Below are 26,802 nucleotides of genomic sequence, written 5' to 3'. Positions count from 1 at the left end.
TACTGATTGTTGTGGTTCATTCCTTACATTTAAATGTTTACGTCCCATTGAAAGGGGCTCCACATGCACTTTACAATGACGGAGGTGAAAACTTGACCTGGCGACTCAAACATTAAAGAAGAAAATGCCTGTTTTAGTATTTGCTGTAGCTTATTTACATGGGAGAGGAATGTAGAAATTTGCTTTTCAGCTCATTTTGCTGTATTTGGATGCACTGTATGAAACCACTGGAGAGTCATGAAAACCAGCTATTTCTGACCCCCACGCTATGAGGAGAATGCAACACAAAGCCCTCTGCATTTCATTAAATCATGTCTTTTGTAATGCAAACAGGACAAAAAATGCAACTGTGATTAAAGGAAAAATAGTTCAGTGGACACATACGCTTACTGTACTGCATTGTACTGGGCAGTCTCGTTTTGTCCTGTGTGGCTGTGCTCTGCCATGTGCTGTTTCATCCTGTTCTACTTTATGCCATGTTCATGGTGGGTTTTGAAAGTGAGGAGCTTCCAGCTGCGTGAGCGTGTGTGTCTGTCTGTCTGTCTGTGGGGCCCAGGAATGAAGCCCACTGCCACAGCATCCAGTGACCTAATGCAAAAGGCAGCAGGGTCTAGCACTATTCACTATTCTCTCTGTGCCTCGTCTCTCCCTCTCTCCAGTTATTATGGTCTCTCCTGTCACTAAGCACTTTGTCACGCTTGGACGAAAACCATGATGGGGGCTGGGGGGTTGTTGGGGTTCAGGAATGTCACTTGCATAGATAGTTTGTAGCTGGATATGCTTTAGACAGAGCAACAGGCCGTAGGTCACCGGCTGTAGTGTTAGCATACAGTAGTAAACTAATGAATATATGCCTTGGTTTCAAAATGGCAACTTTTCATGAGCTAAGCAAAACAGTCCTGTTTTTAGCTTTGTGACAATGCCTTTTTCCCCCCCAGATAATCCAATGTGTTTTTAAATGGTTTATTTAGCTTAAGATGTAGGAGAATTTTCTCGAACTATAAAGGAATACTTAATACGTAATAAGGAATAGTTTGACATTTTGGGAAATACGCTTATTCACTTTCCTGCCGAGACTTGGATGCGATGATTGCTATCACTCTCATGCCTGCACAGTAAATATGAAGCTACAGCCAGAAGGCTGGAAGCAGGGGGGGAAACAGCTAGCTTGGCTTTGTCTATAGGTAACAAAATATGCCTACCAGCACCTCCTAAAGATAAAAAATTAACATGCTATATCTTGTTTGTTTAATCTGTACAAAAACAAGTAGAAAATCAACAATTTGCTGTTTTTACAGGGGGTTTTGTGCCAGTTTTGTTCCAGTTTCTTGGAATAGAACAGTTGCCAGGCGACCAACAAAGTTACTGCTCCTGGGAAAACATGCGGCACATAACACCCATAAAATGGCAAATTGTCATTTTTATACTTTGGTTTTTGTATGGATTAAACAAATAAGATATAATGTGTTAATTACTGTAGTAGGACAGAGCCAGGCTATCTGATTTTCCCGTTTCCAGTCTTTATGCTAAGCTAAGCTAACCAGCTGCTGGTTGTAGCTTCATAAAATGTACTGTACATACAAGAGAGAGGTATCAATGTTCATTTAACTCTCTGCAAGAAAACTGATATATTTCCCAAAATTTCTAACTAGTCCTTTAAGTCTGTCAGAAAAATTAAAAATCACCAAATTTGGAGATGGTTTTCATTGGACATCGACAATAAGGTGATCAGTACTCAAGATGCTAAAAAAGCATGTAGCTTTTAGACGGTGTAGTCCCTCATTCGTCCAGGAGTGTTCTATCGTAGAAAAGGTTTCAGTCGTAGTCATCTGGACACTGTTTTCAGAATCAAGGCGTTTGGCTCCCATCCGGAAGTCATTCTCAATTGGGAATGACTTCCGGATGGGAGCCGAAACGTCTTGATTCTGAAAACAGTGTCCAGATGACTACGACTGAAACCTTTTCTACCATGTAGCTTTTAATTAGAATTTCATACATGCTTCATATATCTCAATACCCAACTGTAATGTGTTCTTTGCATGGTCTTGTGTTACCACAGTAGTTGGCTATATTGCTTCTGTGAAGCAGTCTGAAGGGTTGTGTGTTTGTATGTTTCTCAGATGGGCTGCTAGCGTCTGGGTCATATCACTGGGTAGAAATATCATTACCAGGGGTCACACCCCTGAGGGGCCACCACTAAAGCTGTTAGCAAGGTGTTGATGTTGTCGTATCTACCCCAAGTCTCACATGCATATAATAACAAGGCTGTTATGTTTTAAAATCAGAAATAATTAAGTCAGTCTTCTTATAAACAATATAGTTCTTGAATTATAACAAAACAAAGTGTGTTTTTTAGGTACATTTTCTTACAGCTGCTTTGACAGTGACTAAAGATGGATACAGTATGTTCCTCCATTTACTGCCCACCAAGCACAAAGATTTCCATTCATACAGACTAACAGTGCCTCTGTAACACCACATGTGTGGTGTTACAGATGCATGTATGTGCATTCATACATGCTAACACTGTGCACACAACACTGACACATCATGAAAAATCATTATAAATTCTGGCTCTGGTTCCAGCAGCTAGTTGTGTCTTCGTAATGTTCTCTTTGCCAACACAGGTATACCAAAAGTTCTTAACATAGAGAGCCAATTTTCACAAAGCCCTGTGTGAAATATCACACATGAAGCTGGCCCCAAACACCTCTTCAAACATTATTAGTCTGAACTTCAGCTTAGTGATTGTGGTGCCGCTGAGGGGAACCAAAAGCATACCAGTCGTGTTGTGACTGTGGTGTCGCATATTCACTTGCGTAAAGCCAGGAGCTAATGTTAGCATTTCTAATAGTCCGCCTTTTCACACCAATGCTTACAGAGTGGCGTACACAAACACAGATTCCTCCTACCAATTGTGTATTACTCACATTCCATCACACCTAAAGTAAATCAAAGCATAAGAAGGATTGGAAACACTTTGTCAAAAATAGAAGTGTGTTTTTGTTTTGGTTGATTTCCATCGTCTCTTCGGTCTTTGTTTACAGTTGTGTCGAGTCAGTAGGGAATGTTAGAAGACCTGCCAGGAACAAGTGTGCACAGAGGCCCTAATGGTTGATCATAAAACTCTTTAGATTCCTGTCTTTTATGGGAGATGGTGGAAAAGCAGTAGGACTTTAAAGGGCCTTCTCTTCATAGCTTTGGTTAACTAGAGGTGGGCTTCAGTGGAACAAAGACTATTTTTCTTCTTTTTCCTTTGCTTTGGAAGTACAAGAACAGCATGAAGCATTCAATAGCAACTGAAAACCAGATAGAAACTAGTTAGCTGGCTTCTAAATGCTTCTGTTTTTTTCTCCCCAGTGCAGCAATATTACAACAAAACACATTTCATGATTCATTTATATGATTGTCAGGTAGTTTTCATTTTAAGTTAGCACTGAGTATGGCTGTGAAAAAGATTAGTAATATGCCAGTGATTGATCACATTACTTAAACCGTATCTTGGCAAGCTTATAATAGCCAGTTGTTTTGCTTCAAAGCAGCCCATGTCTGTCTCGAGAAGTTACGCAGGTTTACCACCACATTCCTCGAGTGTCGTGCACACACATGCCGACTCATGCATACAGCCACACACATCAGCAGAGAGCAGAATGTAAAAGTCCCCCAGAAGCCATCTTTCCACCTCTGACCTCTTTCACCTGACCTTCTGTGGGTTATGGGTTGGAGCCACATTAGGTGGTGTAGTCTGGCATCATGGGATTTTAGCTCCAGTATTCCTAAATGAAACACCTTTACATGATTACTTTATGACAGAATTGCAATGCAGAATTTAGGTTTACAATGCTGGAAAACATGGCAATGTGGAAATCTGAATCTTTCTTTATCCACCAAGATGTGTGGGAGCTCTCATATTACCCTTACTGATACTCTTTACCACAGATGTTTAATGCTATTTAAGTGAATGAATGCTTTTACCATCCCTTACAGCATTTAGGCCCGCTATTAGTATTTCTAGTGGAATTCCCTGACCTTAAGTTTGGAACAAACTGAAGTTTAGGGTAAATACAAACAGCTGGTATGTGCACACATGCTTGGCGTGTTCTTAGATTGTGTATCACCTATATTGTCATTTTATATTCCATACTGTGATCAGAAAATTACATTTGATAGTAAATAACATTGTGGAAATATCGAGTAAGAGGTAATTGAAACACCAAGCTTTTCTAATAGGCTTTGATCTGAGGTGCTGTTTAGCCTGCAAATGCCTGGCAGTGACCCAACAGTCTTTGATCAACGGGTTCACATAGGCTTACCCATCATGCTTCAGTGTAGCAGGGATTAGGTTTGTCAGGAGTTGTTACGATAACCTTTGTGTGATCGGCTGGAACATGCTCACTTAGTTTAGCTCTGCGCCAGAATCCCTCTGTATGTATGTGTGTCTCCCACACTTGGCAGGATTGAGTAAGAACTAGAACGCAGTGACATCTGGTAGTTCATAATTACTTAGCGTCTTTGAAGTAATCAGTGACCTTTTTATGAGGTTGGACTGGTTTAGAAAAGTCTTTTTTGATCTGTAATTTAAAGAGAAAAGTCATTTTCTTGCATTATCCTAGACTGTAGTCACAATTTCTACTATGGAGTGTTTTCAGCAGAGTTTTTTTTCTCACACAGTAGCTGCGAGCATAATGTTTATCTTTGCAATGGAAAAACCCTTGTCAGTTTGAACGCACTGATCCTAAATATAATACCTCAGGTCTGCAGACAGACAGAGACAGACAGGGTTTTGCTACCACAGTCTGGTTCTATGACTCGACATTTTAATTTGTTTGGCATCTCCAAATACTGTAATCCTTATGACGCTCCAGTGGTTTTACTAACCAAGGGGAATATGCTGTAGCTTCTTCTGGTGCACTTAGAGGTTATATGCAGTAGGCAATTTGAAGGGACATTCCATCCCCCTTGTTAGCAAAATTATCAAAATGCATCCCCCTTGTTAACTTGCCATCCCCCCTCTCCATCCCCTAGTAGCAGAGAGAGTGCAGGGGCAGAGGGGTTGTTTAGTTGAATATGTTAGTGTAGTCTGCCTGGCTCATTGATCCTTTATCTGACTGAGGTTTGTGCAAGTTAGAATCTATGGCCTCTGAAATATCAGTAGTGTGCTGTGATTGATAAATCTATGGCGCTGTCTGTGGTGCTGAAGCAGCAGACAGGTTTATAATATTCTCTAAACTATATAGCTACGGGGGGGTCATGAGTCGGTTCGCTAGTCGCGATTGAACAAAATATGTGTAGTATTTCTGTTTTCCTGAAACATAAAATAACTTCAGGGTTTGCTGAATGTGAGTGACAACTCATTCTGCTTCACCTGTAGCTGTTTTCGTTGTTGTCTAATGCCTTCTTTCTTACTTACTTGGCTCACATCGTCAGCCATCAACAGCCATCGTCAAAGTCAGTACCTGTGTGATTGTGTCTGTTGGTTTGCACTGGGCTTGTGCTAGTTTTCTGCTCACTACCTTTCCCTTTTGAGTTGCTAGTTTTACTTTTAGAAAGAGAAATGGAAGGGGGAGATGTGTATGTTGATTTGTTATTGTTGTTAGTTACATTGCTGAACAATATGAGGACAAAGGACATCGTGAGACACAATTTAGACATAGACCCTTTTAAAATGTAGAGCTCCCAGTGAATTTTGATCAGTGTAATCAGCACAAGGTGTCCCAAACCCAGATTTAACCACTGCTCGGCTTAACTTTAATCTTCCCTCTTCAGCTATTGCCCTAGGACATATCAAACACACCCCATGTCTTTGTATTTGTAGGTTTCTTTAAACAAATTACACCAACATGGGCTTCTTATGGGATTTTGCAGAACAGCTGTGAGACATTAGAAATAGAAAGCATAATTATAGTTGTACATGTAGGATTTCTGACTGAAAGATCATCTTCCTGACTAAATACACTAGTGATGTGGTATACCGTTAGTTTCAGACTGAGGTGAGGGTGTGGAAGGAGGAGGGTGTTGCACCATAGACCTGTAATGAGACTCTGCAGCATTCCCCTCCAACATGGTTCCCATCAGGGAGACTTGCACTTGTGGCAGAAATTCCAGCCCTGTAGCAAATGCCTTGTCTGGATTCAATCAAAATCAGCTTCTGCCACAACATGGACAGAAAACTAAGAATACCATGCACTTTAAGTTTGATGATATTCAGAAGCTTTTGCTTTTAAAAATGTCATTTTTAAAGAGATTCATTTAAAGCAGCAAAAGCTGATAAGAGGCATTTTCCAGGCTATTTCTTTATCTGGTATAACGCACTTGGCACAGCAGCTTGGCTTGAGTCTGTGAGCACTTGACAACATTATTTCATGCTATGCCAAAAGACGTCAATCTTCTGTTTCACTAACACTCATTTATCATTCTTATTTTTCCCCAATTTTGTCATCGCCAATTCGTCATGTGTACTGTGGTCGGTGTCACTGCTGACACCCACAAAAGCTGCTTCTTTTCTCCTGACAGTGGGGGCTTGCATCAAGTTTCACTCTATTTCCCCCCACAGACCCTTCATTTCTGAAGCTGTAGTAAAACATTCTGCTTAGTCAACACTCTGCTCAGGAGGAGCAAGTGGAGGCGGAGGAGGAAGAAAACGTATATTAATGATGAGTCAGCATTGCATAGGGAGTCGTATGGCAGATGTCCACACTCCTCTAAGGCTGGAGGGACAACTGGCCAGCTGGCTCTGCTCAGAGAGACTCCATATTTGTTTGTGTTCTCTCCTTCCACAGTGTACTTTTGAAGACGGGGCCCAAAATTATAGTGTGCTCACCCACAATAATTTCATAAAGCAGGTGTCCCAAACAGTAGGGCAAAGATGACTCATTGCCGTTGCCATGGAAGTGCAGGAGCTGATGCTCCCGCCTGGGGACCTTCACTTCCTGTCACATCAGGCTTTGCTGTGTCCAGATTTCCTGTCTTCCTGAGAAGGGAAGATTAGAGAGCTATCAAGTTTTTGTTTTTTCTCTCACTATCTAACACTGTGTCTTTGTCAGAACCACAACTCAATGAATGTATTTTTTTCTTAAGTGTGACACCCCAGAGTATATTTTTCATTCCACTCTTGAAAAACCTCAATCCTCCCTCCCTAATTTTTTTTTTAATTTAAGCCAGTACATGAGCATGTTTGGCAGTGGCTATGTTGTTCTGAAGAAGCAACTCTTTCATTGCGAGGGTGATCTAGTCCTCTATGAAGGTTTTCATTGTTTTATTGATTGCTCTAAATCTCTGGTTGGAAACATCATGCATTAACTGAGATTACCACACTGATCTTCCCTCACAACTCATTCTTTCCACATTATACTATATCCTTTGCGGTCTCTTACTAGTTCAGCTAGTGGTGAACCTTTAACTGTTGTAAAGCACAATGAGTATTTTTATATCTTTTGAGTTCCATGTTTGTACTGAGGATAGTACATATACCTGGCTGCAGAAATGCACAGGACAGGCAGGAATGTTCTGCTCACTCAGCATTTCATACAAACGTGCACACACACACAGAGTCTCAGTATTACCAGCATGTGAATCCAGTTGCTCACATGTCGTTTTTCATATATAAGTTGGACTCATTGTAAAAACGTTGGCTTCATACTTAACTCAGTCATAGCGTAAACCAGCAAGCACTCTGGCCTTGTTTATGGCTTCAGTAATAAGAACTATGTTGTGTCACATATAGAGTCAAATCTGTATAAATGATTAGCAGGTCTGTGGCAGGAAAATTTCTTTCAAGCACATCTGCGCATAGTTTGAAAAAATGTTGTTGAGTTTGTAAGGCAGGTGGCTTGATTTAAAGATGTAGGCAAGGACTGGAGTGTTCATGTACAGGTTTTGAAGTTCCAGGATGGAAACTCTTTCTGTTGTCAGTTTGTTTAAACTTTCCAAATCCTCCTTTCTCAATCTTTTTTGTGCCTTTTAGGTATTTTAGTTTTTCCTTGTTTCCTGTTGCCTTTAACATTTGTGGACAATGATGAAACCTGAGCACTAAACATCACATTTCTAACACTTTATTTTTCTCTGTCTCCTTTTATTTCTTTGCAGAAGAGGTTGACTATGCTAACTTTGGCACCAACACAATAACTCGCAGGAAGAAGGCGGTGGTCGCGCTGCGCAATAATGACGTCAACCGCAAGAGGCCACACATCCGCATCGGCATGCCCCAGGACTTCCGGCCTGTCTCCTCCATCATTGATGTGGACATCCTACCTGAATCTCACCGCCGTGTCCGACTGTATCGTCACGGCTCGGACAAACCCCTGGGCTTTTACATCCGAGATGGAACCAGCGTGCGGGTGACACCACACGGGCTCGAGAAAGTTCCCGGCATCTTCATATCTCGGCTGGTGCCTGGAGGGTTAGCGGAGAGCACCGGGCTGCTGGCGGTTAATGATGAGGTGCTGGAGGTGAACGGCATTGAAGTGACTGGAAAGTCCTTAGATCAGGTAACAGATATGATGATCGCCAACAGCCACAACCTGATTGTGACAGTCAAGCCAGTGAACCAGCGCAATAATGTGGTCCGCAGCAGCAGGATCTCGGGGAGCTCAGGCCAGTCGTCTGACAGCAGCGGGTCAACTGGTTACCCAACTTTGTCGGTGGCCTCAGTGGGGGTGACATCCTCTGGAGCACACGGGTACCAAGACGACCTGGAGAGTGACGAAGAGACAGATATTGTCATTGAGAGCAGCCTCAAGCGGCCGTCTCAGAGGTCCAATGCTTCCCTAGCGTCCAGTGTGTCTCGCACACAGCTGCAGATACCAACAACGGCTTCAGGCCCAGCAGCACCCCCAAGCCCACCCACACGTCCTTTATCGGTGGTCTCCACTGCCTCTTTCCACTCCCAGCCGAGCCTCAACGGAGGGTCCCATCATCACCACCACCACCACCACCAACACAGCAGCCTCAGCTACCAGCTCCACAGAGACCTGAACCTTCAGCACAACCCACACCAACAGTCCCAGCACCGCCATCCCCACGTACAGCCTCCACATCACAGCAGCAACCCAGCCCTCCGCCACAGCAACGGCAGCCTGCACAAAATCCTCAGCTCCATGAAAACAGACCCACGACACAGTCTTGCACTGCCCAGGGGAGGGGTGGAAGAGGATGGCACCGTCATTACCCTATAATAATTATACACAAACACACACACACACACACACACACACACACACACACACACACACACACACACACAAACATCCCAACTGCTCAGAGACTAAAACTGGAACACTAGGCCGGATAAATATGAGCATGAGTGTGTTTTGTCAGATACTAATTTTGTAACTTCTGTTTGTTTTTACAAGATAATTGATAATGGGAAGTTACAAGCCAGGAAACAAGGAACATGTATATATTTCCTGTATTTTTAAAATTGTCTTTGTCTTACGTCAAAAGATTTGTACGTTTGTATGAAATAAGCATCAGAACAAATAACTGTTTTTAGGCAACTCCACTGTATCCTAGAGTTCTGAATGTGCCTACAGCCTAATATCTTTTTTGACTTTTGTGACCACTTTTATTAAGATCATTTTTGTTCTTATTACTGGGACCAACTTGGGGTTGCTTATGGATGTTTTTAAAGAGTAAATCTATATTTCTTATATTCTGATAAATGCTGTGTAGAGTATGATTTTTTTTTAAATAGTTATTTTATGCATTGATGATTGTGATCAAATCCTTGTATCTGTTCCAATAAATTATTCTAAGTTTCACAATTTGTCAAACTAGAAATGTGATGTTTGGTTCAGCAGTTACATTTATGGATAAATGCAGACATCCAAAAGATTTAGATTGTGTCATTTAAAAGTTCCTGATTCCTCATTTGTATAATTGTATCTGTGTTGCAGCTGTCTCATTTGAATAGCTATTACTATTGCAGTTGTGAGGATGTGGATAATAGCCTTCAGAAATGCTATGGATAGTTTTTTTTAGTTAGTTAGTTTTTTTACCACTAATGGGCAAAAACTGACTGAAAATAGTCAGTGATATATAATGACCTGTAAAGAAAGAAAAAGCCAATAACAAGAGGACACGAGTCAAAAGGTTTAAAAGTTAACAGAAATGTTTCACTGACAGATGAAAGTTTGTGATTCAATTTGACTTAGATAAACCTCATTTTAAATCCTCAATTTCATCACTTAGTCACTTAGTTGTGTGTGCATAGATTAGCTATAATTTAATTTGTTTCACCAAATTTTTGTAGCAAAGAAAAGCTTTGTCTACTAAACATACAGTAAACAAAGACAATGTGACATCCCAAGATATTTCCAGGTCAGCTCGAGTGGGTTTTAGGGGGGAAAACTATATAAAACAACACAAAACGTCAAGTTTTGGTTACAGCCCCTCAGGAATACAAGTCAGGAGCTCTTGACTGCTGACAGTCAACAAAGCAAATAATCATGGCAGAGGCTGACATCACAATTTCTTCACCAACGGCAGCATCTGTAGACAAGGAATGCCTAACCACAAAACATGTTGTAAGTGCTGTGACTTTTTCAGGAAATTACTTGTGGTGTTAATTACCATTCTGCAGCTACAGTAAAAACCGTGAAGATGTTTTAACCTCAGTACCTATATCAAAGAAGGTAAAACCACACTGATTACTTGTAATATGACTATTCACAGATGATGAACAATTGAGAGCACTTCATTGTCACTTTAACCTCACTCCAGTCAAGTAAATCTGCAGTTAAATGCAGCAAAACCATGCTTGTTGGAGGCAGTAGTCAGGTGGAGGGGAAGTGGGTAGCACACACAGGTCAAGTTTCATCGCAAGATAATTTACTCTAGACGTCACGTGGTGAAGACGGAATATCTGAAGGTTGAATTCCGTTTTTCAGACACAACCGGTCTTTATCATCCTCTGGCTGCTAGCTACAGCCAATATATTCAACATGGACATGCAGCAGGAATGCAGCTGTGTGCTGGGTCAGAGGCCCTCCAGCAGCAGCAAACTCCTTTCACCTCTCTGCTAATGAATGTTTGTCTGCTGTGTTTACTAAAGATGCCACACTGCTCAAACAGATCATAGATCATTGACACCCAACTGATCTGCCTTGACTACAGCCTGCACCACCAATCAGCAGATTTTAGTGTATTGGCAGATCCACAATCCTGGATGTCACACAAATACATCTTGGCTATCAGTGCCTTTAACACTGACTTTCAATCATGGGCAACCTGCATATGAATTATAAAAGTTAATATCAGCAGAAGACATGCACATGCAGTAGGTCCTTGTAATCTGAAATTGTTTTAGCACTAATGTCTGAAAGAACTATGTTCCTCACATGTAACACAGATGCTCAGCTGGAAAATTTGACATTCAAACGTAGACTGATAAAGCTGACAGTCTTGTTAAAGATTACATTTTAAAAAACATCTAAAATAAGGAAAGTCAAATTTTGATGTGCAAAAAATCCTCAGAGGAGATCACTTTAATGCCACCCATGTGATTCTTTTACCTGACCATGTCCAAATGTATATTTTATATTGAGGAATCCATTGCTGCATCTTCTCTTCAAACTGATTTGACAGCTAATCCATTCTATTAGATATTTTGTATGTTGGTGTGATAAACCTTTTAAACCAATGCGATAGTTTATGCCTCTGCGTCAGACCTGTGCAAACCACTGAAGTCCATTGCCATGCAGTAAATCTGGTTGCCATCTGCTGGCCGAGATTGCAATGACATAGTATGTCATGAACTGTACAATACATGCAATGAACATCAGTGTCACAAAATACTGACATTAGCATTTTATAATTGATAGGACAATAATTTCTCACGAAGAGTCGTTAATGGGGTTTTTTTTTGTTGTTGAAAGAGTAAGCCTACAATTTTAAATCATGACATGAAATTACTTTTTTAAAACTATCAGACACATCACCATAATTTTGTGCCTTTCCCGTTTCTAAAGTAATTTGCAAATTATTTGTCTGACATCTCTTTTGACTCATTATCATGAACGACTACCCTGTCCGTCTATTCACTACAAGCTCTGCTTCAAGACAATTTTTGATGAGTATATCACAGTGTTTGTGATTATCTTTCTGTGTTTATTTGCTTTAGGGTTTGGAAATATGTACTTCAATGAGGCCTATACATGTACTGAACATTTACAGCATATTAAAGTGGGCTAAAAAGTAAAGGGTGACGTTTTCAACGCTTTATTGTGCGCTACACTGTTTTGACCCCAATGAGCCACCATCGGCTGCACAACACACGTAATCCAGTCAGTTGACAAGACAAACCCACATTTTATATGGGCAAAACACGGCAGTAGATCAGAAAGACGGGTGTCATGGACCATCATCGAGTAGATAGAGTGGGCCTACTGTCTCCCCTGGAGGAGTCCAGCGCCGAGATAAGCAGAGACAGCGGCATTGTCTCCCAAAGCGCGAGCAGTTTGTCCATGGTGAGCGAAATCCTCAGCAGCGGTACTGTGTCGCAGAGCCCCAGTTTTGGCGCAGCAGCTAACGTTATCACTCGAAGCCCGAGCCTCAACGAAGCAGCAGAGCCCGCGACAACCGACCAGCACTACCCTGAGCAGGACGACGAAGTCCTGAGACACACCGCCCTCAGCTACTCCTCCTATATCAGGGCGACAGCAGGAGAAGAGGTTTGTGCTGATGGCTTTTACACAAGAGAGCCACCAAGTCATGTAAAGCACTGTGTACAAACTACCTAAGTAAACGTTAGCTCTTTATTTATGGATTAGCTCAAGCGTAGCACATACTTGTAGCACTGCAATATACTTGGCTAATAAATCGTTTCTATTAACGAGCAATGCAGTTCTTGACCAACGGCTAAGTGGTTGCTAAGCGACACTGAGGTAATGACATGATTGGTTTGCCGTCACTGGTTCGGGTTCACCATGACAGCAACTAACATTGTGCTGATTTACTCGGATGTGGAGATATGTTATGGCAGAGATGGGACAAAGTCATTGTTTTGCAAGTTACAAAGAAGTGTCAAGTCTTGGCTATGAAGTCACGAGTCAAGTCCCTAATCAAAACTGGAAAGTTCCAAGTCTAGTCCAAGTCCTAAAGTTTGTATTTTCGAGTCCTAAAGAAGTCATTATCCACCCTTCCACAATGTAATACCATTTTTTAAATTTGAAGCACCGTAACAGTAACTAGAGGAACATTTACAAAATAAAACATGCTTTTAAAGGGGTAACTCCATGAAGTCCAGTTTATTACTCCTGAGGAGTCCACAGCTCTGTTTTCTGTCACAACTGTAAGCCCTACATTCAAATAAAACTAATTTAGACATACTATCATAAACATAAATGGCTGACCTGACAGAGTCAGTTAATAACAATGTCAACACTGAAAGGGTCATCTGTCTTCAGCTTAGGGAGACAGTTGTCTATATTTGTAAGAACTGTCTATATTTCTTAAGCTTTACTTGTGATGCTGTCATTCCTGAGTGGACATTAACTGGATCTGCGTGATACTAGGCAATTTATAAAGAAGCTGAGCTAGCTAGTTGGCTCTGTATGAAAACAAAGGCCCCTGTGTTTTGGCCCTGTGGTCCCTGCTGACACAATTTAAAAGCATTTTATTGAAGCAGTAACTGGCGTGTGGGACTGAATTTGAAGTGCAAAGAAACACATAAAAGTCCTAGGCTGGCTCCGTTCATTTGATGAACTTGATGTAGCTTTGGTTTCAAATTAGTTTGGGTATGTGTAACATTTTCACAGCTTTTTCTTTTAATTATTTCTCCCCTAGATCCTGTGTTTGGAGAAGAGCTTGGAAGAAATGCTGACGAGAGTAGATGAGTTTGTTGGAATGCTAGATATGGTAAGGGAAGTCGGGCTACGACACCGTAAAAGATAATGAATGCACTGTGTCTCATTTTTATTGAATTACAGTACATGTCATATTTGTCTCTCGCATCCTTTTGTGTTTTTCCTCTAGATCCGTAATGATACCTCCCAGATAGTGAATGAAAACCTACCTCAAATCCAGCAGAAGTCTGATGAAATGAGACAAATATACAGAAGAATTGATAAGTTAGAGGTAAGTGATCATTTTAACTTTGCAAGGTTGAGAGGGTTAATACTACTTTTATACAAAATATTTATTTGGTGTTTTTGTAATACACGCTATCCAGTGAAATAAATCTTGTGACCAAAGCAGACTTCACTAATAATTCTGAAATGACATGAAACCTATGATGTAACGTGACGTAAACAGTGTGCAGTTTTTATTGATAATTAACTAAGCAAAATATCTTCACAAGAGGAGAAACTCTGAGAGATATTGTGAAAAGGGTAATCTTCATTGGCTGACCATTTTCACTTCCAGTAATGGAAGTAAACACTGGTATAGGAGTGCAGTATGTTCCTGTTTTCAAATCCTAATAATGCTTCACACCCACCGAGTAACTAATGATGGTACAATCCAAAACATAAGAATTGTAAGTTATGAAAGCTATTGCTTTCATACAGAGTTGGTTTTCAGCAATGTAATATTTCTCTAATCATTATATTATTACGTTTTATTATTGAGTTCTCCTTAACATTTTTCAGTTCAGTTATTTCAAACATCTTTTTCGAGTTCACTCATCTGCCTCCTTTTATTTATTTATTTTTTATTTTTTAAAGAAATCAAATTAAAGTTAAAACCTTTTTATTAAAGATTGTGAATAAGCAAATGCCTGCATGGGCTTTTGAAACCTCTAGTTTTATATTAGTGTGATGTTGAACTGTCTTGAATGAATTTTCTCTAAAGTAAAGAATCTCAGTTTTATCAGCTGTTTGCTATGTTATTCTTGTGTGCCTGCAGGCCTTTGTAAAAATGGTGGGAGCCAATGTCAACGCGATGGAGGAGCAGGTCACGCAGGCAGAGGGAGAACTAGGAACACTACCGGGTGCTTTCAAGAAGATCCTCCGCACAATGAGTGTCCCAGGCTTCTTAAATGTGAGAGCTCCTTCACGTGCTTGTGAAGTTGTAGTTTTACATTTGCTTGCTCACTACCTATGATTTTTACGTGTTCTCTTATTAATAATCATCAAATAACCAGTGAATTATGGTGCAAAGCTGTGTTTTGTGCCACTGAGTCAAAAAGAGACCCCTTTTCCAGTAAGCATTTAAAATCCTGCACAGCAGTTGTTGTAATTCTACTCCAGGCAATGCTATTGGATAATTAGGATTCATTTTGTGTCCGTTCACTCACAGAAACCGGCCAGCCCAAGAAGACCAGCACCACATCAGCGTCAAGAGATCCCCAGCGTGTTCCAGACAGATGATTATTTCACATCACAGCCAGAGCAGTGATGCGCTAACATTTAACACATAACTTGGTTCTAACCTCAGAGGCCTGTTGGGTGAAACTGTAGAGACAACTTGTACTGCCATCCATTGCAAGAGGATCTATTGGTGCAGTGGCCTCAACAAAGCAATAGTAGCCTTTCTGAACAAGTCACTGGTCAAGTGCAAGACATTCTGCATTTTTGAGTGTCATTTTCCTGGCAGCAACAAGCACTGAACTGTAGCAAAATGATTTTAAAAGTGCCTAAATGGGTCTTATTTCTGTCAGTCTTGTTTTCACTAGTTAGAAAACAATGTCAGATGTTGGATTTGTGCCAAGTCAGGAGGACAAAGTCATCCCACTTGCCAATAGGACACTGTAAAGAAGGAACAATAGGAGGAGCTGTAGAGATCTTAAGATGTATTAACCCATCTTTTTTTATAATTACATTCTTGTTACTGGTGTTTGTAACGACCTGCACGCTGTTATGAATTAATCTGTATTTCTATTGTCTCATCACTCTACCCAAGCAATATTGATCTCCTCCGGTTAAGCATTTAATGTCTTCCATTTAAAAATATTAACTTTATTGCTAGCCTGATGTTACTGTCTATGGATGACAGTTGCCTCACTGATATGGGGCTACATCTTTGATGGCACCTTTTCAATAAAAGCACATTGTAGATGAGTTGCTGTGTCAGACTATCTGATGAATCAAAGTTTGAGCCAGGGATGGAGCTGTGATTGAAATTTGTAACAATAACGGGAGGAACCTTGGATCTTGTCCTTGGGAGACAACTGTACCTTAGAGATGTGATGTGGCCCTTACAAATCCAACAAGATTTAATCAACAATGGTCACAGCTATGATTCATTATTTGCCAAAATAGTTAGAAATAAAGATGTTTTATTTTCTGGTAAATTTTGGTTTACGTTTTTAAAATAACCATTAAAGATTAATTTGAGACAAGTTTATTGTTGCATGTCCCATTCTTAGTTTTTTACTTTCAGTTTACCTCCCTAAAAAATATTTGTGACTAATAGCCCTGAGTTTAGTTTGTCAGGCAGCACTTCCTTTTAGTCTGCATACAAATCCCGCCTCTTTTACTGGGATTGACAGGCCTAAAGTCCAACCACTATCTGTATCGCGGTATCGCTCTTGTTGGAGGCATGGATGTGGTTGGAGGTTGGGTGGTACATAGGGAGAAAGAATTCCCGACAGGCTGAACTCTGGGCTAAATTTTAGGCCTTAGTTTGCCTTCATTGGTCAGTTTTCATGCGACGTCATAACTTTGTCACGACTCGGACGAAGCGGGAACCTCATCAGCCTCGGTTTGACTGGATTTGACTCCACGCTGTCTTGCCGCTGATTGAAAAAGTAAGCTAAAACTTACGGACACGGTAAAGTACTGTTTTTGAGTTAAGTGCCTCTCAACAATAGCTTGGCCAGTTGTAGTAACACGGTTTTGTTGAGACGAATATGAGGGAGATACATTAGAGATAACTATTATTGAAGCGTTTCCGGGATGCTAACGGTAGCCATAAGTTAGGTTATTGGATAACTTATGGCGGCTCCCTACGTTGAACAGTGGACACGGTTTGGGGTTAGTTGTCTGTTTAACACTGGCTGAAGTAGCTAACCCCCACAAGCCCCAGACTTCATCGGTTGTAACTTCTGATGGACCGCATTCTGTTTCTAATCTCCATCGAGACTCCGTTAACATTAACATGAATGTTACTTTGGCCAGACGTTTAATAACGTCACAGAAAACAACGTTAACGTTACTTTTCGAGATGTCCCGACCATGGTCCTGACAACTCATTGCACGACTAGCTAGTTTCATAAAACAAATTCAGTCATTGCTGTAATCTTTCTTATCGTTGCAACCGATGGAGAACTCGGACATTAGCAGAAATAAAACACTAACTTACATAAAGGAGGTGATAAGTTCTTCTATCTTTTAATTCACGGTTACATCCCCAAACTGTCTTTTTGTTAAAGTTGTGGGTGGTCTGAATAAATCTTAAATCAGAGGACCACATTCACAGAACTCAAATCTCTCCTAGTGTTTCCCATATACACACAAAGGATATTTAGGGAGAGTTTCCATAGTTTTGTATTAATTTCCTCCTTTTCTAATGTCTGTGAAAACACAATTGAAAGTGTCCACAGACTGTTAAGTTGCAAAAATGATACATTCATATTGAGTTGTATTGGTCTTATATTTTAATCCAGAAATCAACACACTGTCCTACCTGCCTGCCTTGTAATAATTAACTTTTTAGTAGAGTGCTAAATGTAGGGTCAGAAGAGACTATTAGGGTTGGTGGATTCGCATTAACCTGCAGCAGAATAGACTTGTAAGTAGCTTTCAGTTAAGATATTGTTTTTGTGACTTCATCTACACTAATTAATATTTTTCTTTTTATTAATGGATTCGACTTGTGTGCTTTTCTCTTATATCAGTGAAGTTGTTATAATTGTGTAACTAATACAATGATTCCTAACTAGAGTACAAGCGTTCCTTTTTGGTACCTTTTTACTTAATAAAAGCATTGACCTCCTTACATTTATCCATTTACAGTATTTATTTTATGACCATTCCTGAGTTGCTTTATTTTTTTACATATGTGGTGTGTTTAAATTAGTGGAGTGACCAGAAAAACGTTATTTTAGAGAATGTGTTTATAAAGTGTCAACATGAGTTCAGTGAACAGCCTGCAGTCTACTGCAACTTTGACTGACTGCTAATGACAAGACTCTCTCTCTCTCTCTCTCTCTCTCTTTCTTTTACAGATCCAAAGCTTCACGCATGGCTTGCGAGAAAGAAATATGGCAAAAGATTGGAGAGGGCTTTGTCCAAGAATATTACAACCAGTTTGACAACACCAACAGGACGGGACTGGGTAACCTCTATGTAAGTTTGTTCAGTGTCCATTTAATTATTGCCTGTTTTGATCAAGTTAAAATACACAACATCAGCATTTGGTGTCAACACTGACAAACCAAATTCCATTACACTGGCGGTTGAATTTACTGTTTTAAGTGCTATGATGCATGGTAAAATAAATATATATTTATTGTGTGCATGTTATTTGATATAAACATACTTTTTTTTCTTAGTCTGCTGATGCTTGTTTGACGTGGGAAGGATCACCCTTTCAAGGGAGAGAAGCCATTGCTGGCAAATTAGCAGTAAGTATCTTCTTATTCTTACTCGGTTTGTATTAATCATAATCCAACATTTTTTTAACATTTTGTGTTTGTTATTGTACATTCCATTAATACTATTGTTTCCTATCGGCAGAATTTGCCTTTCAAGCGTATTAAGCACATTATCACAGAACAAGACTTCCAACCCACGATAGATAGTTGTATCCTCATCATGGTGTTTGGACAGTTACAGGTAAGCTGGGGAATTTTTGTTGATAACCTTGGGTCTGCACCTGGGGCCAGTATCACAAAGCGAGTTCAGCTAATTAACACTGTCAGGAATCCTGTCAGGATGAAAGAAACCTTGTGCAATTAAAATGCAGCTATAATCTTCATTGTGTAATTAGTGTGGTGAACTATCCTTCAGTTTGTTAGAAGCTCTGTTTTAAAACCAGAGGGGACACGGAAAGCCTTGAACAGCTTATAGGTCTACTGACTTATAAAAAATGTATTGATCTTTATTACTTGTCACCTTAATGTAAAGTCAGTCCTCTTTTCCAGTAATCTGATTGGTCAGTGGTTGGGCTGTTGACGGGTTTTGAGCTGATCCTCTGAAGTTAACCTTTTCCGAGCAGGTTAGCTGTGCAGCATAGGGTGATCTAACCTGGTTAAAAGTTAGCCTGTTTCATGATACAGGAAAACCCAAAAGTTGAACCCAAAGATAGCTGGCTAACCCACTAATCTCGCTTTGTGGAATGGGCCCCAGATAAACAACCTGCAATACAATTTTTTTTAATGTGGGCAAACCTGGCTTGGTCTTTTCATTTTATCAATTTTTTTCCTTTTGCCCCGCTATTTATTAAACGTCTTGTACACCTGCTCCATCTGATTGTCATTTCTAAGTTTTTCTTATACATCAAACTCCAATGTCTTCCTTAACTGTCTGATTGTTTTTGTTTTATCATGAGTATTGCATGTATAGTAAAAAAAAAACAAAAAAAAAAAAACCTGTGCGAATCCTTAGTTAACATTGCAGTTTGTTTTTTCATTATTGTGCTCACAAACACTTCCAAAACTTTTTTTTCTGCAACAGGTAGATGATGATCCACCAATGGCCTTTCATCAAGTGTTTATGCTAAAGTCCCAAAACTGCGCATGGGCTTGCACAAATGATGTGTTCCGGTTGGGAATACACAACATCCCTGTGTAGCGATCTGGATTTGTTGGCTCACACACATTGACATCCAGCTCTGAATTCATACTATGGTCATGCTGTCATTGAAAACACAAGAGATTATATTACAAAGTTCCTCCATGTTTACAATACATCTATAAGCATGCTATTTGTATTAAAAATGATGCTGATCCAATAAATGTATTAGTCTGAACTACTGTACCTGTGTTCCCTTTCTTTGCCAAATGGCTGTATTTTCTTGTTTTTACATTTTTTCCCCCATGAGGACGACTGTAGTATGGTGAGTAATACTGAGTGAAGTGAGTGTGTTTCAGAAGTGAGTGAGAGTGTAGTCATAGTCATTTCCAGGAATTCTGTATTTTACTATGACGATAATTCAATTTTATTTATATAATTCATAACAGAGGTTATCTCATTGCACTTTTTCTGTAGAGCAGGTCTAGACCACACTTATATTATTTTTTACAGAGACCCATCAAATCCCAGCGTGGTTGTATCATATAGCACGTGTTGTGTATGAGCACTAGGGGCGTTTGAGTCCGTTTAAAGGGTTTAACCAACAAAGCTACAGCTACATCAACACAAGGTAATGGCACAGAGCACCAGCTAGAAGAACCAAACTCACCGACGGTGGAAAAAAAGATCAGAAAATGGATCTAATGAATATAAATCGGCAATCTGATCTTAAAGAATCGGTAAGCAGTTTCAATACAGCTAATGTGTGAATTGTATCTAGGTTACGAGGGATGCTAACCAATGTGCATTATTGTCAGTGTGTCAACCTCACCCGAGAGACCGTGTACGCGGAGGGTGTTACAGCTTCGCTTTGTAAAGTCAAACCCTTGGATAAATATTATTGTAAATCAGGGGTTTCGGCTGTGTTTAAAAACTGGCCTTGTCTGCTCGTGTAAGCTAATTTGGTGACGGTGTAGGAGGTTGCCGGATACAACACAACCGTCGAGAAAATGTAGTTAAAATGTTTAAAACTGTTGGAAACAGTGACAAGATAATTTCTAGGGATGAAGAGATCTTATATAAATAACTAAAAAGCCTTAAATTAGACATTTAAATGATATTGATTATATATTTCCTGTTTACTTAATGCGCAAGTGCAGTGGCCTATTGATCATTAAAGGCACAGTTGAGTAACTTACTGTAGTCCAAAACCGTAGCAGGGATCCTACTGATATTTGCCGAACCCAAATTTAGCTATTTTAAAAACAAACCAGATAAAATATCATACTAAATGTGAGGTGAAACTATGTTCACTTACTTACTGGGTTCTTTGTAGATTGGATTCAAAGATAAAGACCCAGACTGCCAACATGGTTCAGAGACAGAGGACGAACCTTTGCTCCGGGAAAACCCCAGACGATTTGTCATCTTCCCCATTCAGTACCCCGACATCTGGAAGATGTACAAGCAGGCACAGGCCTCTTTCTGGACGGTGGAGGAGGTTGGTATCAGTTTTACTTTACGAGTAAATGATTGTAATTTAAGTGTCTCACCAGCTGGCTTAAGGGGAAAAAAAACACAATCACTTCAAAGATGTACAGAGTGTTTACAAAATGAAGTTTTACTGACCATATGTATTTTGATGAGAACACAAACTTTACACTGTTAGTCTATTTGTCAATTAAATACTACTGAAGTAATACAAATTGCACAAATGCCACACATTAAAAAAGTGATACTGATTGCTTTTCAATATGTATTTTTGATTCCCACAAAGTCATACTGTATATGTGGCTGCCCTTCACAAAAACACCAATAAAACTAAAAGAAACACTCTACAGACAGGTGTATTGTTGGTGTTGTGTCTTTCAGGTTGATCTATCCAAAGACTTGGTACACTGGGACCGTTTGAAACCTGAGGAGAAACACTTCATCTCCCATGTCCTAGCCTTCTTTGCCGCAAGTGATGGTATCGTCAACGAGAACCTGGTGAGAGGGTCCAGAGGGACGCCAGATGTTTTGTAGCTTGTAAGCCTCTAAAGAGACGTAACTTTTTTTTGTAACATCAACCTACCACAGGCACTAACGGATGTATTGGCAGCCAAATTATATTGGACTGACTGAGCACAGGTTGATTATCTTTCAGTCACTTTCAAAACTGGCAACCTCTCTAGCCACTGCAAAAATGTATTGCTTTTAAAATAACCTAACTGAACATCATACTCAATGTGTTTGATAGCATACATAAATGGTAGCCTCACTTTGAATCAGAATCAGCTTTATTGCCAAGTAGGTCTACACATACAAGGAATTAGGTTTGGTATTTTGGTGCAAAACAATAAGCATAGTACAAAAATCTTTACTTAAACTGAAACTTCAGTCCTAGCTTTACCCTGTGTGAGTCTATTGATTCATGTGAAAGTCAGATTTAGTTTCAATTTTGACCCTGTGATAGCTGAAGATGATACAGCTATATAAAATAATGTAAAGGTAAAGGTAAAGGTTTTTTGTATTTGTGTTTCTGTCTTATCTAACAGGTGCAGAGGTTCTGCCAGGAGGTGCAGGTTCCTGAAGCACGCTCCTTCTACAGTTTCCAGATCCTCATCGAGACCGTTCATTCAGAGATGTATAGCATGCTCATCAACACTTACATCAGGGACCTGAAGCAGAGGTTAGTCTTTTTGTTTGTCTTTTTTTTTTCTTCTTTTTTTTGGTCAAGTCCTCACTTCTGATGCTCAGTGGTTCTGACTGCAACTTACTGCAAACTGCAAGCAGGTCACTGGCGAAAGGCGAATTTTGTAAATGTATCGCAATTTAGATGAGCTCAGTTTGATGTATGAAAGGAGCATGAGTTTGAGACACCAAATTGCTTCAAAACAAACTGTAAGGCTTACACCTGTTCATCACAGGCTAAGTCTACACCACTTTGTGGGTATTTCTGTTGCATTCCCAGCTGCAGCAGCTTTGATGTACCAACAGACTAGGAAAACAACTATTTCACGGCCTCCGCATCAAGAAGCTATTCACAAAAAGAACTCCGTGTTTTATTGTTTTACCATTTGTATTTTGCTGGATTCATTTTGTTCTCTACCTTCACAAGCCTTCCACTATTTTGTGTCTTATGTTTGTTAATAGGATTACAAAGTTGGTACTTGTCGTTTTTTAAAAAGCGTAGTATCATCTGCCAGTTGGGAAATTTTTAATTCCCTACAAAAATCAAAATACCTTTTTAAAATTTCTGTCATTTACAATATTAGTACTTTAGAATTAACTGCATCTGCATATTCCAACAAATCGTAAGATGAGTCTTATATTACAACTAATATGTCGGTTTTTCATGAATCCTGTTTGAAATTCAGCGACAATAGGATCTAGTCCTTTCCCTAATCTGTTTGCATATACTAAGGCCAAGATTTTATAATCTATTGTTAAAAGAGTGATAGGATGCAACTTGTCTATCTAATAATAAAGAATGAATTCTAATGGCACTGCAGTTTGACACACCAAATTGCTACATATTTTGTGGCTCAATGAATGAGTATTACAGTTTAACTCAAAACCCCAATATAAAATCAAGTCTGATACATCAAAATTGTTGCATCCAATTAGTATAAATAATTGCTACGGATTGTAATAGCGTTATGCACCCAAGCCTCAGTGCCTTTGGAGCAAGCGCTTAACCATACAGACAGATTCTCCCCAGATATCTAATCTTCTGAAGACTCAAAACAAACTGTAAGGCTTACACCTGTTCATCACAGGCTAAGTCTACACCACTTTGTGGGGATTTCTGTTGCATTCCCAGCCGCAGCAGCTGTGATGTACCAACAGACTAAGAAGACAACAATTTCACGGCCTCTGCATCAAGAGGCTATTCACAAAAAGAATTTGAACTTCAACTCACAAATCTAATTCTACAAAGATTATTTTCTTACATGCTATGAACTTTAACATCAAACACGTGTCACAAAATCCTCAACACTACAATTATATTAAGGTTATAAACTTTGTCTTTGCTCTGAAAGATGTTGGATTGTCAAGGTGATTAACTGCTCAAGGACATGATTTTAACAGATTGAAGTTTTATTTTTATACCATTTATATTTTTGCTGCGTTAATTTTACTCTCTAATTTGACAAGCCTTACACTATTTTGTGTCTTATGTCTGTACTTAATTTAGATAGATTTGTTGAGAAACTTCTTTATCCTGTTGATATGCAAAAAAAACTACAAGTTCAATTCATTGTTGGGTCTGTGCAAGGGAGTGAATACTTTTCATAGGTACTGTATTTATTATGCTGAGGTTATATGTTTAGAGCTAGTAATGTAAGTTATTTTTTATTGATTGTGTGTTTCAGGGACTACTTATTTAACGCCACTCAGACCATGCCTTGTGTGAGACGAAAAGCAGACTGGGCCCTCCGGTGGATAAATGACAGCAAGTCCACATTTGGTAAGGAAGATACAACATTCAAAACATCATATTGTAAATTATATAATGATGAGAAACTCTTACTCCGAGGAGCTTTCCATTTATCTGGGGTTAATAGTAGTTTTGACACTTTTTTCCCTCAGGGGAGCGAATTGTGGCTTTTGCAGCAGTGGAGGGCATCTTCTTCTCCGGCTCATTCGCTGCCATCTTTTGGCTCAAGAAGAGAGGACTAATGCCTGGCCTTACCTACTCCAACGAGCTGATTAGCAGGGATGAGGTGAGATGAATTCACAAACAAAAAGACATGTAGTTTAATCTGTCAAAAGGACCTCAAAGGACCTGTATTATAGTGTATTATATTTTTTGCTTAGTACTTCTGTGTGCACTGACGTGATAGTGAGCTGCTGTAGCAAAAGAGTTTCCCCTCGGGGATCAATAAAGTATTTCTGATTCTGAAACTGCAGCCAGAATAAAATACAACAGTGTACAAAATGGGGAAGCGGACTTATGTTTGACCTCAGGCTACAAATTAGAAATCAGAGCCAGTGCAGGTGTGAAGTTTAGGTTAATTGTACTTGAATTGATAACTTTCCATGACATCTTGCAGCACATGAAATAATACAACATAGAAATCTTAGTCATTGCTCTTGCATAATACTAGGAGGAAGTTTTTATCTTGAATGATTTTGCTTGACAAACCTGCATTTCAGGCCATTCAGCTAACTCTGAGGCTACTCTATTATATTACTGTCTGCTGTTGCCAATCCTCTGATGTGACTGCTGGCTTCCATCCCCAACTTGCTGTTTAAAAATGGTCAGAGTAGCTATGGTGCTTTTTGGTCAGTTTGGGCAGTAAATGTGGTCACAGTTTGCATAAGAACACAGTCAATGACTGATCTTCTCTGTTTCTATCAAGTCTTCTGACATGTATATTGATGTGTTTCTTAGGGCCTGCACTGTAACTTTGCCTGCCTGCTGTACAGCTACCTGGTGAAGAAGCCATCAGAGGACCGTGTGAAGGACATCATCACCAAAGCTGTTAGCATTGAGCAGGTCAGTTAGTGTTGGAGGGAATATACTCAACCCAGACTACACATTATAAATAGTTTTAACATACATTATATCTGCTTGTTTTTTCCGGTTTACTTTGTCTATACTGACTCCCATTGCAATAAATCAATAGTAGCTTGACAGCCTGTTCTCTTTTGAAAGACCAAAATCTTGATAGGCCGTACCAGTTCTGTAAATAAATAAACATATCATGTTTGGTGTTGCAGGAGTTTCTGACAGAGGCCTTGCCAGTGAATCTCATTGGAATCAACGCTTGTCTGATGAAGCAGTACATTGAGTTTGTGGCCGACCGGCTTCTCGCTGACCTTGGACTGGCCAAGGTAATTCTATTTAAATTATAATAAAATAGATCTAATGAAAGCCACATGGTCATTACTCATTGAACCCCTTTATACTGTGGTAGCTGTTGTTTTGAAGCAGAGGACCCCTCAGTTGAGAATTGAAGTCTCTCTATAAAAGTCACAGTCCTTGCAAAAATGACCATAATGACATATGCTATACACATTATTTGACTAAAGAAATTTAATTTAATGACAGCAAGATGTGTTAATGAATTTTTTGTTTTTGTCTGCTGTTTGTAATAGTGTGAAACTTTTTTTTCACTTCTTTAATCCGAGGTATACCAAGCTGAGAATCCATTTGACTTCATGGAGTCCATTTCATTAGAGGGGAAAACCAACTTCTTTGAGAAACGAGTAGCGGAGTATCAGAGATTTGGAGTTATGTCAAGCGTGATGGACTGTGAATTCACTCTGGATGCAGACTTCTGAAACTGAGATGACATTATGTTATATATGACCTATTTATTTATTTTGTTTAAACCGCTACTGACAAAAAACAGTCTAAAGTTCTGTTACAATGGTATTGCGGTATTATAAAGGACACATGAATGGTTGACAGGTTAAAGCTGCATTCTTCCAGCAGATATATAATAATAATATACAACTTTTGGTTAATAGGGATTGAGAATTACACCTTGAGTTACTTAGCAGCCAATATACTATAGTTTGCAAAGTGGAATAGCAAATGAACCGTTCAAGCCATGCTCATGGCAATTTGTTTTTTTTTTACCTCAACATTCTACAAGACACGCATATGAACTAAGAGATGTCTGCCTTTTTTGAATATAATGGGACTATACTGGCACTTGGCTTGTGGTGCTCAAAAAGCCCAAAAAATACATTTTAAAAAGCTCAACAGCAATGTGTTGTGAACAGTTTCATGTAAGAAATTTAATAGTTCACAACAACATAGTAGCTAAACTGCTCACAACAAATCTGTGGATTATCTTGAGTAAGCGGGTCATGATTTCCGGAAAGAGACATTCCTGTTAAGTTTTTCATGTGTATATGTATTCCATTATATTCAAAAAAGGTAGACATCTCTACTGCAGATATCTCCAAAATTTGGCAACTCACACCAAAACAATCTAGATGGATAAATAGCACTAGATAAGAGGGAAAATATGTATAGGATATATTTTATTGAGTCTGCAGTTCTGGCTGCTGGCTTCTATGGTGACTTGTTTTAACACTTTATAATGTTTTAATGTACAATAAAAAAATTTGTAAAATGAAAATAATTTCTTTATTGTAATTAAATAGTATTTGTGTTGATCTGTTCATAAAGCCATCAGAGAGCCAACTTCACTCAGCAGCCTTGATTTCAAATGGTAACTAGTTATAGATA

The 26,802-nt window shown here is 39.4% G+C and overlaps 4 protein-coding genes across 5 annotated transcripts in view; all 4 read left to right on the top strand.

The window, feature by feature from the left end:
* The window catches only part of pard6gb (par-6 family cell polarity regulator gamma b), a 32,866-nt gene extending 23,108 nt beyond the window's left edge, over window positions 1-9,758 (top strand). Inside the window, exon 3 of the mRNA XM_044170683.1 lies at window positions 8,086-9,758. Coding sequence (XP_044026618.1) covers window positions 8,086-9,173 — 1,088 coding nt within the window. The 3' untranslated portion in view covers window positions 9,174-9,758. The remainder of the gene's footprint in view (window positions 1-8,085) is intronic.
* Window positions 9,759-9,790: 32 nt separating this feature from the next.
* On the top strand, window positions 9,791-15,995 carry bloc1s4 (biogenesis of lysosomal organelles complex-1, subunit 4, cappuccino). Its single transcript, XM_044170687.1, has 5 exons — window positions 9,791-12,668; window positions 13,783-13,854; window positions 13,972-14,073; window positions 14,842-14,976; window positions 15,235-15,995. Exons 1-5 carry the CDS (start codon window positions 12,351-12,353, stop codon window positions 15,331-15,333), a joined length of 726 nt encoding a protein of 241 aa, XP_044026622.1. The 5' UTR covers window positions 9,791-12,350; the 3' UTR covers window positions 15,334-15,995.
* A 501-nt stretch (window positions 15,996-16,496) lies between these two features.
* LOC122863869 (nuclear transport factor 2-like) lies at window positions 16,497-19,848 on the top strand. Of its 2 annotated transcripts, none has more exons than XM_044170688.1 (5): window positions 16,497-16,684; window positions 18,104-18,224; window positions 18,431-18,502; window positions 18,615-18,713; window positions 19,554-19,848. In XM_044170688.1, the coding sequence occupies exons 2-5, from the start codon at window positions 18,120-18,122 to the stop codon at window positions 19,668-19,670; spliced, it is 393 nt and encodes a 130-aa protein (XP_044026623.1). In that variant the 5' UTR covers window positions 16,497-16,684; window positions 18,104-18,119; the 3' UTR covers window positions 19,671-19,848. The 2 variants fall into 2 exon arrangements, with proteins under 2 accessions (XP_044026623.1, XP_044026625.1); XM_044170690.1 differs by having other exon boundaries at window positions 16,574-16,707.
* A 204-nt stretch (window positions 19,849-20,052) lies between these two features.
* Window positions 20,053-26,692, top strand: rrm2b (ribonucleotide reductase M2 b). Its single transcript, XM_044170684.1, has 9 exons — window positions 20,053-20,350; window positions 20,947-21,111; window positions 21,483-21,599; window positions 22,148-22,281; window positions 23,969-24,063; window positions 24,186-24,319; window positions 24,991-25,095; window positions 25,320-25,433; window positions 25,731-26,692. The coding sequence occupies exons 1-9, from the start codon at window positions 20,306-20,308 to the stop codon at window positions 25,881-25,883; spliced, it is 1,062 nt and encodes a 353-aa protein (XP_044026619.1). The 5' UTR covers window positions 20,053-20,305; the 3' UTR covers window positions 25,884-26,692.
* Window positions 26,693-26,802: the final 110 nt, after the last annotated feature.

This window comes from Siniperca chuatsi, linkage group LG17 (assembly GCF_020085105.1).
Source record: "Siniperca chuatsi isolate FFG_IHB_CAS linkage group LG17, ASM2008510v1, whole genome shotgun sequence".
NCBI lineage: Eukaryota > Metazoa > Chordata > Actinopteri > Centrarchiformes > Sinipercidae > Siniperca > Siniperca chuatsi.
This window is presented reverse-complemented; position numbering and strand designations above follow the sequence as displayed.

What these genes read in the sequence shown, in the direction of transcription:
- bloc1s4 (XM_044170687.1), top strand. Translation starts at nt 12,351, where the DNA reads ATGGACCATCATCGAGTAGATAGAGTGGGCCTACTGTCTCCCCTGGAG. An exon ending in GGGCGACAGCAGGAGAAGAG is followed by an intron (nt 12,669 to 13,782) that starts GTTTGTGCTGAT and finishes TTTCTCCCCTAG; the next exon opens with ATCCTGTGTTTGGAGAAGAG. An exon ending in GAAGAATTGATAAGTTAGAG is followed by an intron (nt 14,074 to 14,841) that starts GTAAGTGATCAT and finishes GTGTGCCTGCAG; the next exon opens with GCCTTTGTAAAAATGGTGGG.
- LOC122863869 (XM_044170688.1), top strand. Translation starts at nt 18,120, where the DNA reads ATGGCTTGCGAGAAAGAAATATGGCAAAAGATTGGAGAGGGCTTTGTC. An exon ending in CCATTGCTGGCAAATTAGCA is followed by an intron (nt 18,503 to 18,614) that starts GTAAGTATCTTC and finishes TCCTATCGGCAG; the next exon opens with AATTTGCCTTTCAAGCGTAT. An exon ending in TGGTGTTTGGACAGTTACAG is followed by an intron (nt 18,714 to 19,553) that starts GTAAGCTGGGGA and finishes TTTCTGCAACAG; the next exon opens with GTAGATGATGATCCACCAAT.
- rrm2b (XM_044170684.1), top strand. Translation starts at nt 20,306, where the DNA reads ATGGATCTAATGAATATAAATCGGCAATCTGATCTTAAAGAATCG. An exon ending in AATCTGATCTTAAAGAATCG is followed by an intron (nt 20,351 to 20,946) that starts GTAAGCAGTTTC and finishes GGTTCTTTGTAG; the next exon opens with ATTGGATTCAAAGATAAAGA. An exon ending in AAGCTGTTAGCATTGAGCAG is followed by an intron (nt 25,096 to 25,319) that starts GTCAGTTAGTGT and finishes TTGGTGTTGCAG; the next exon opens with GAGTTTCTGACAGAGGCCTT.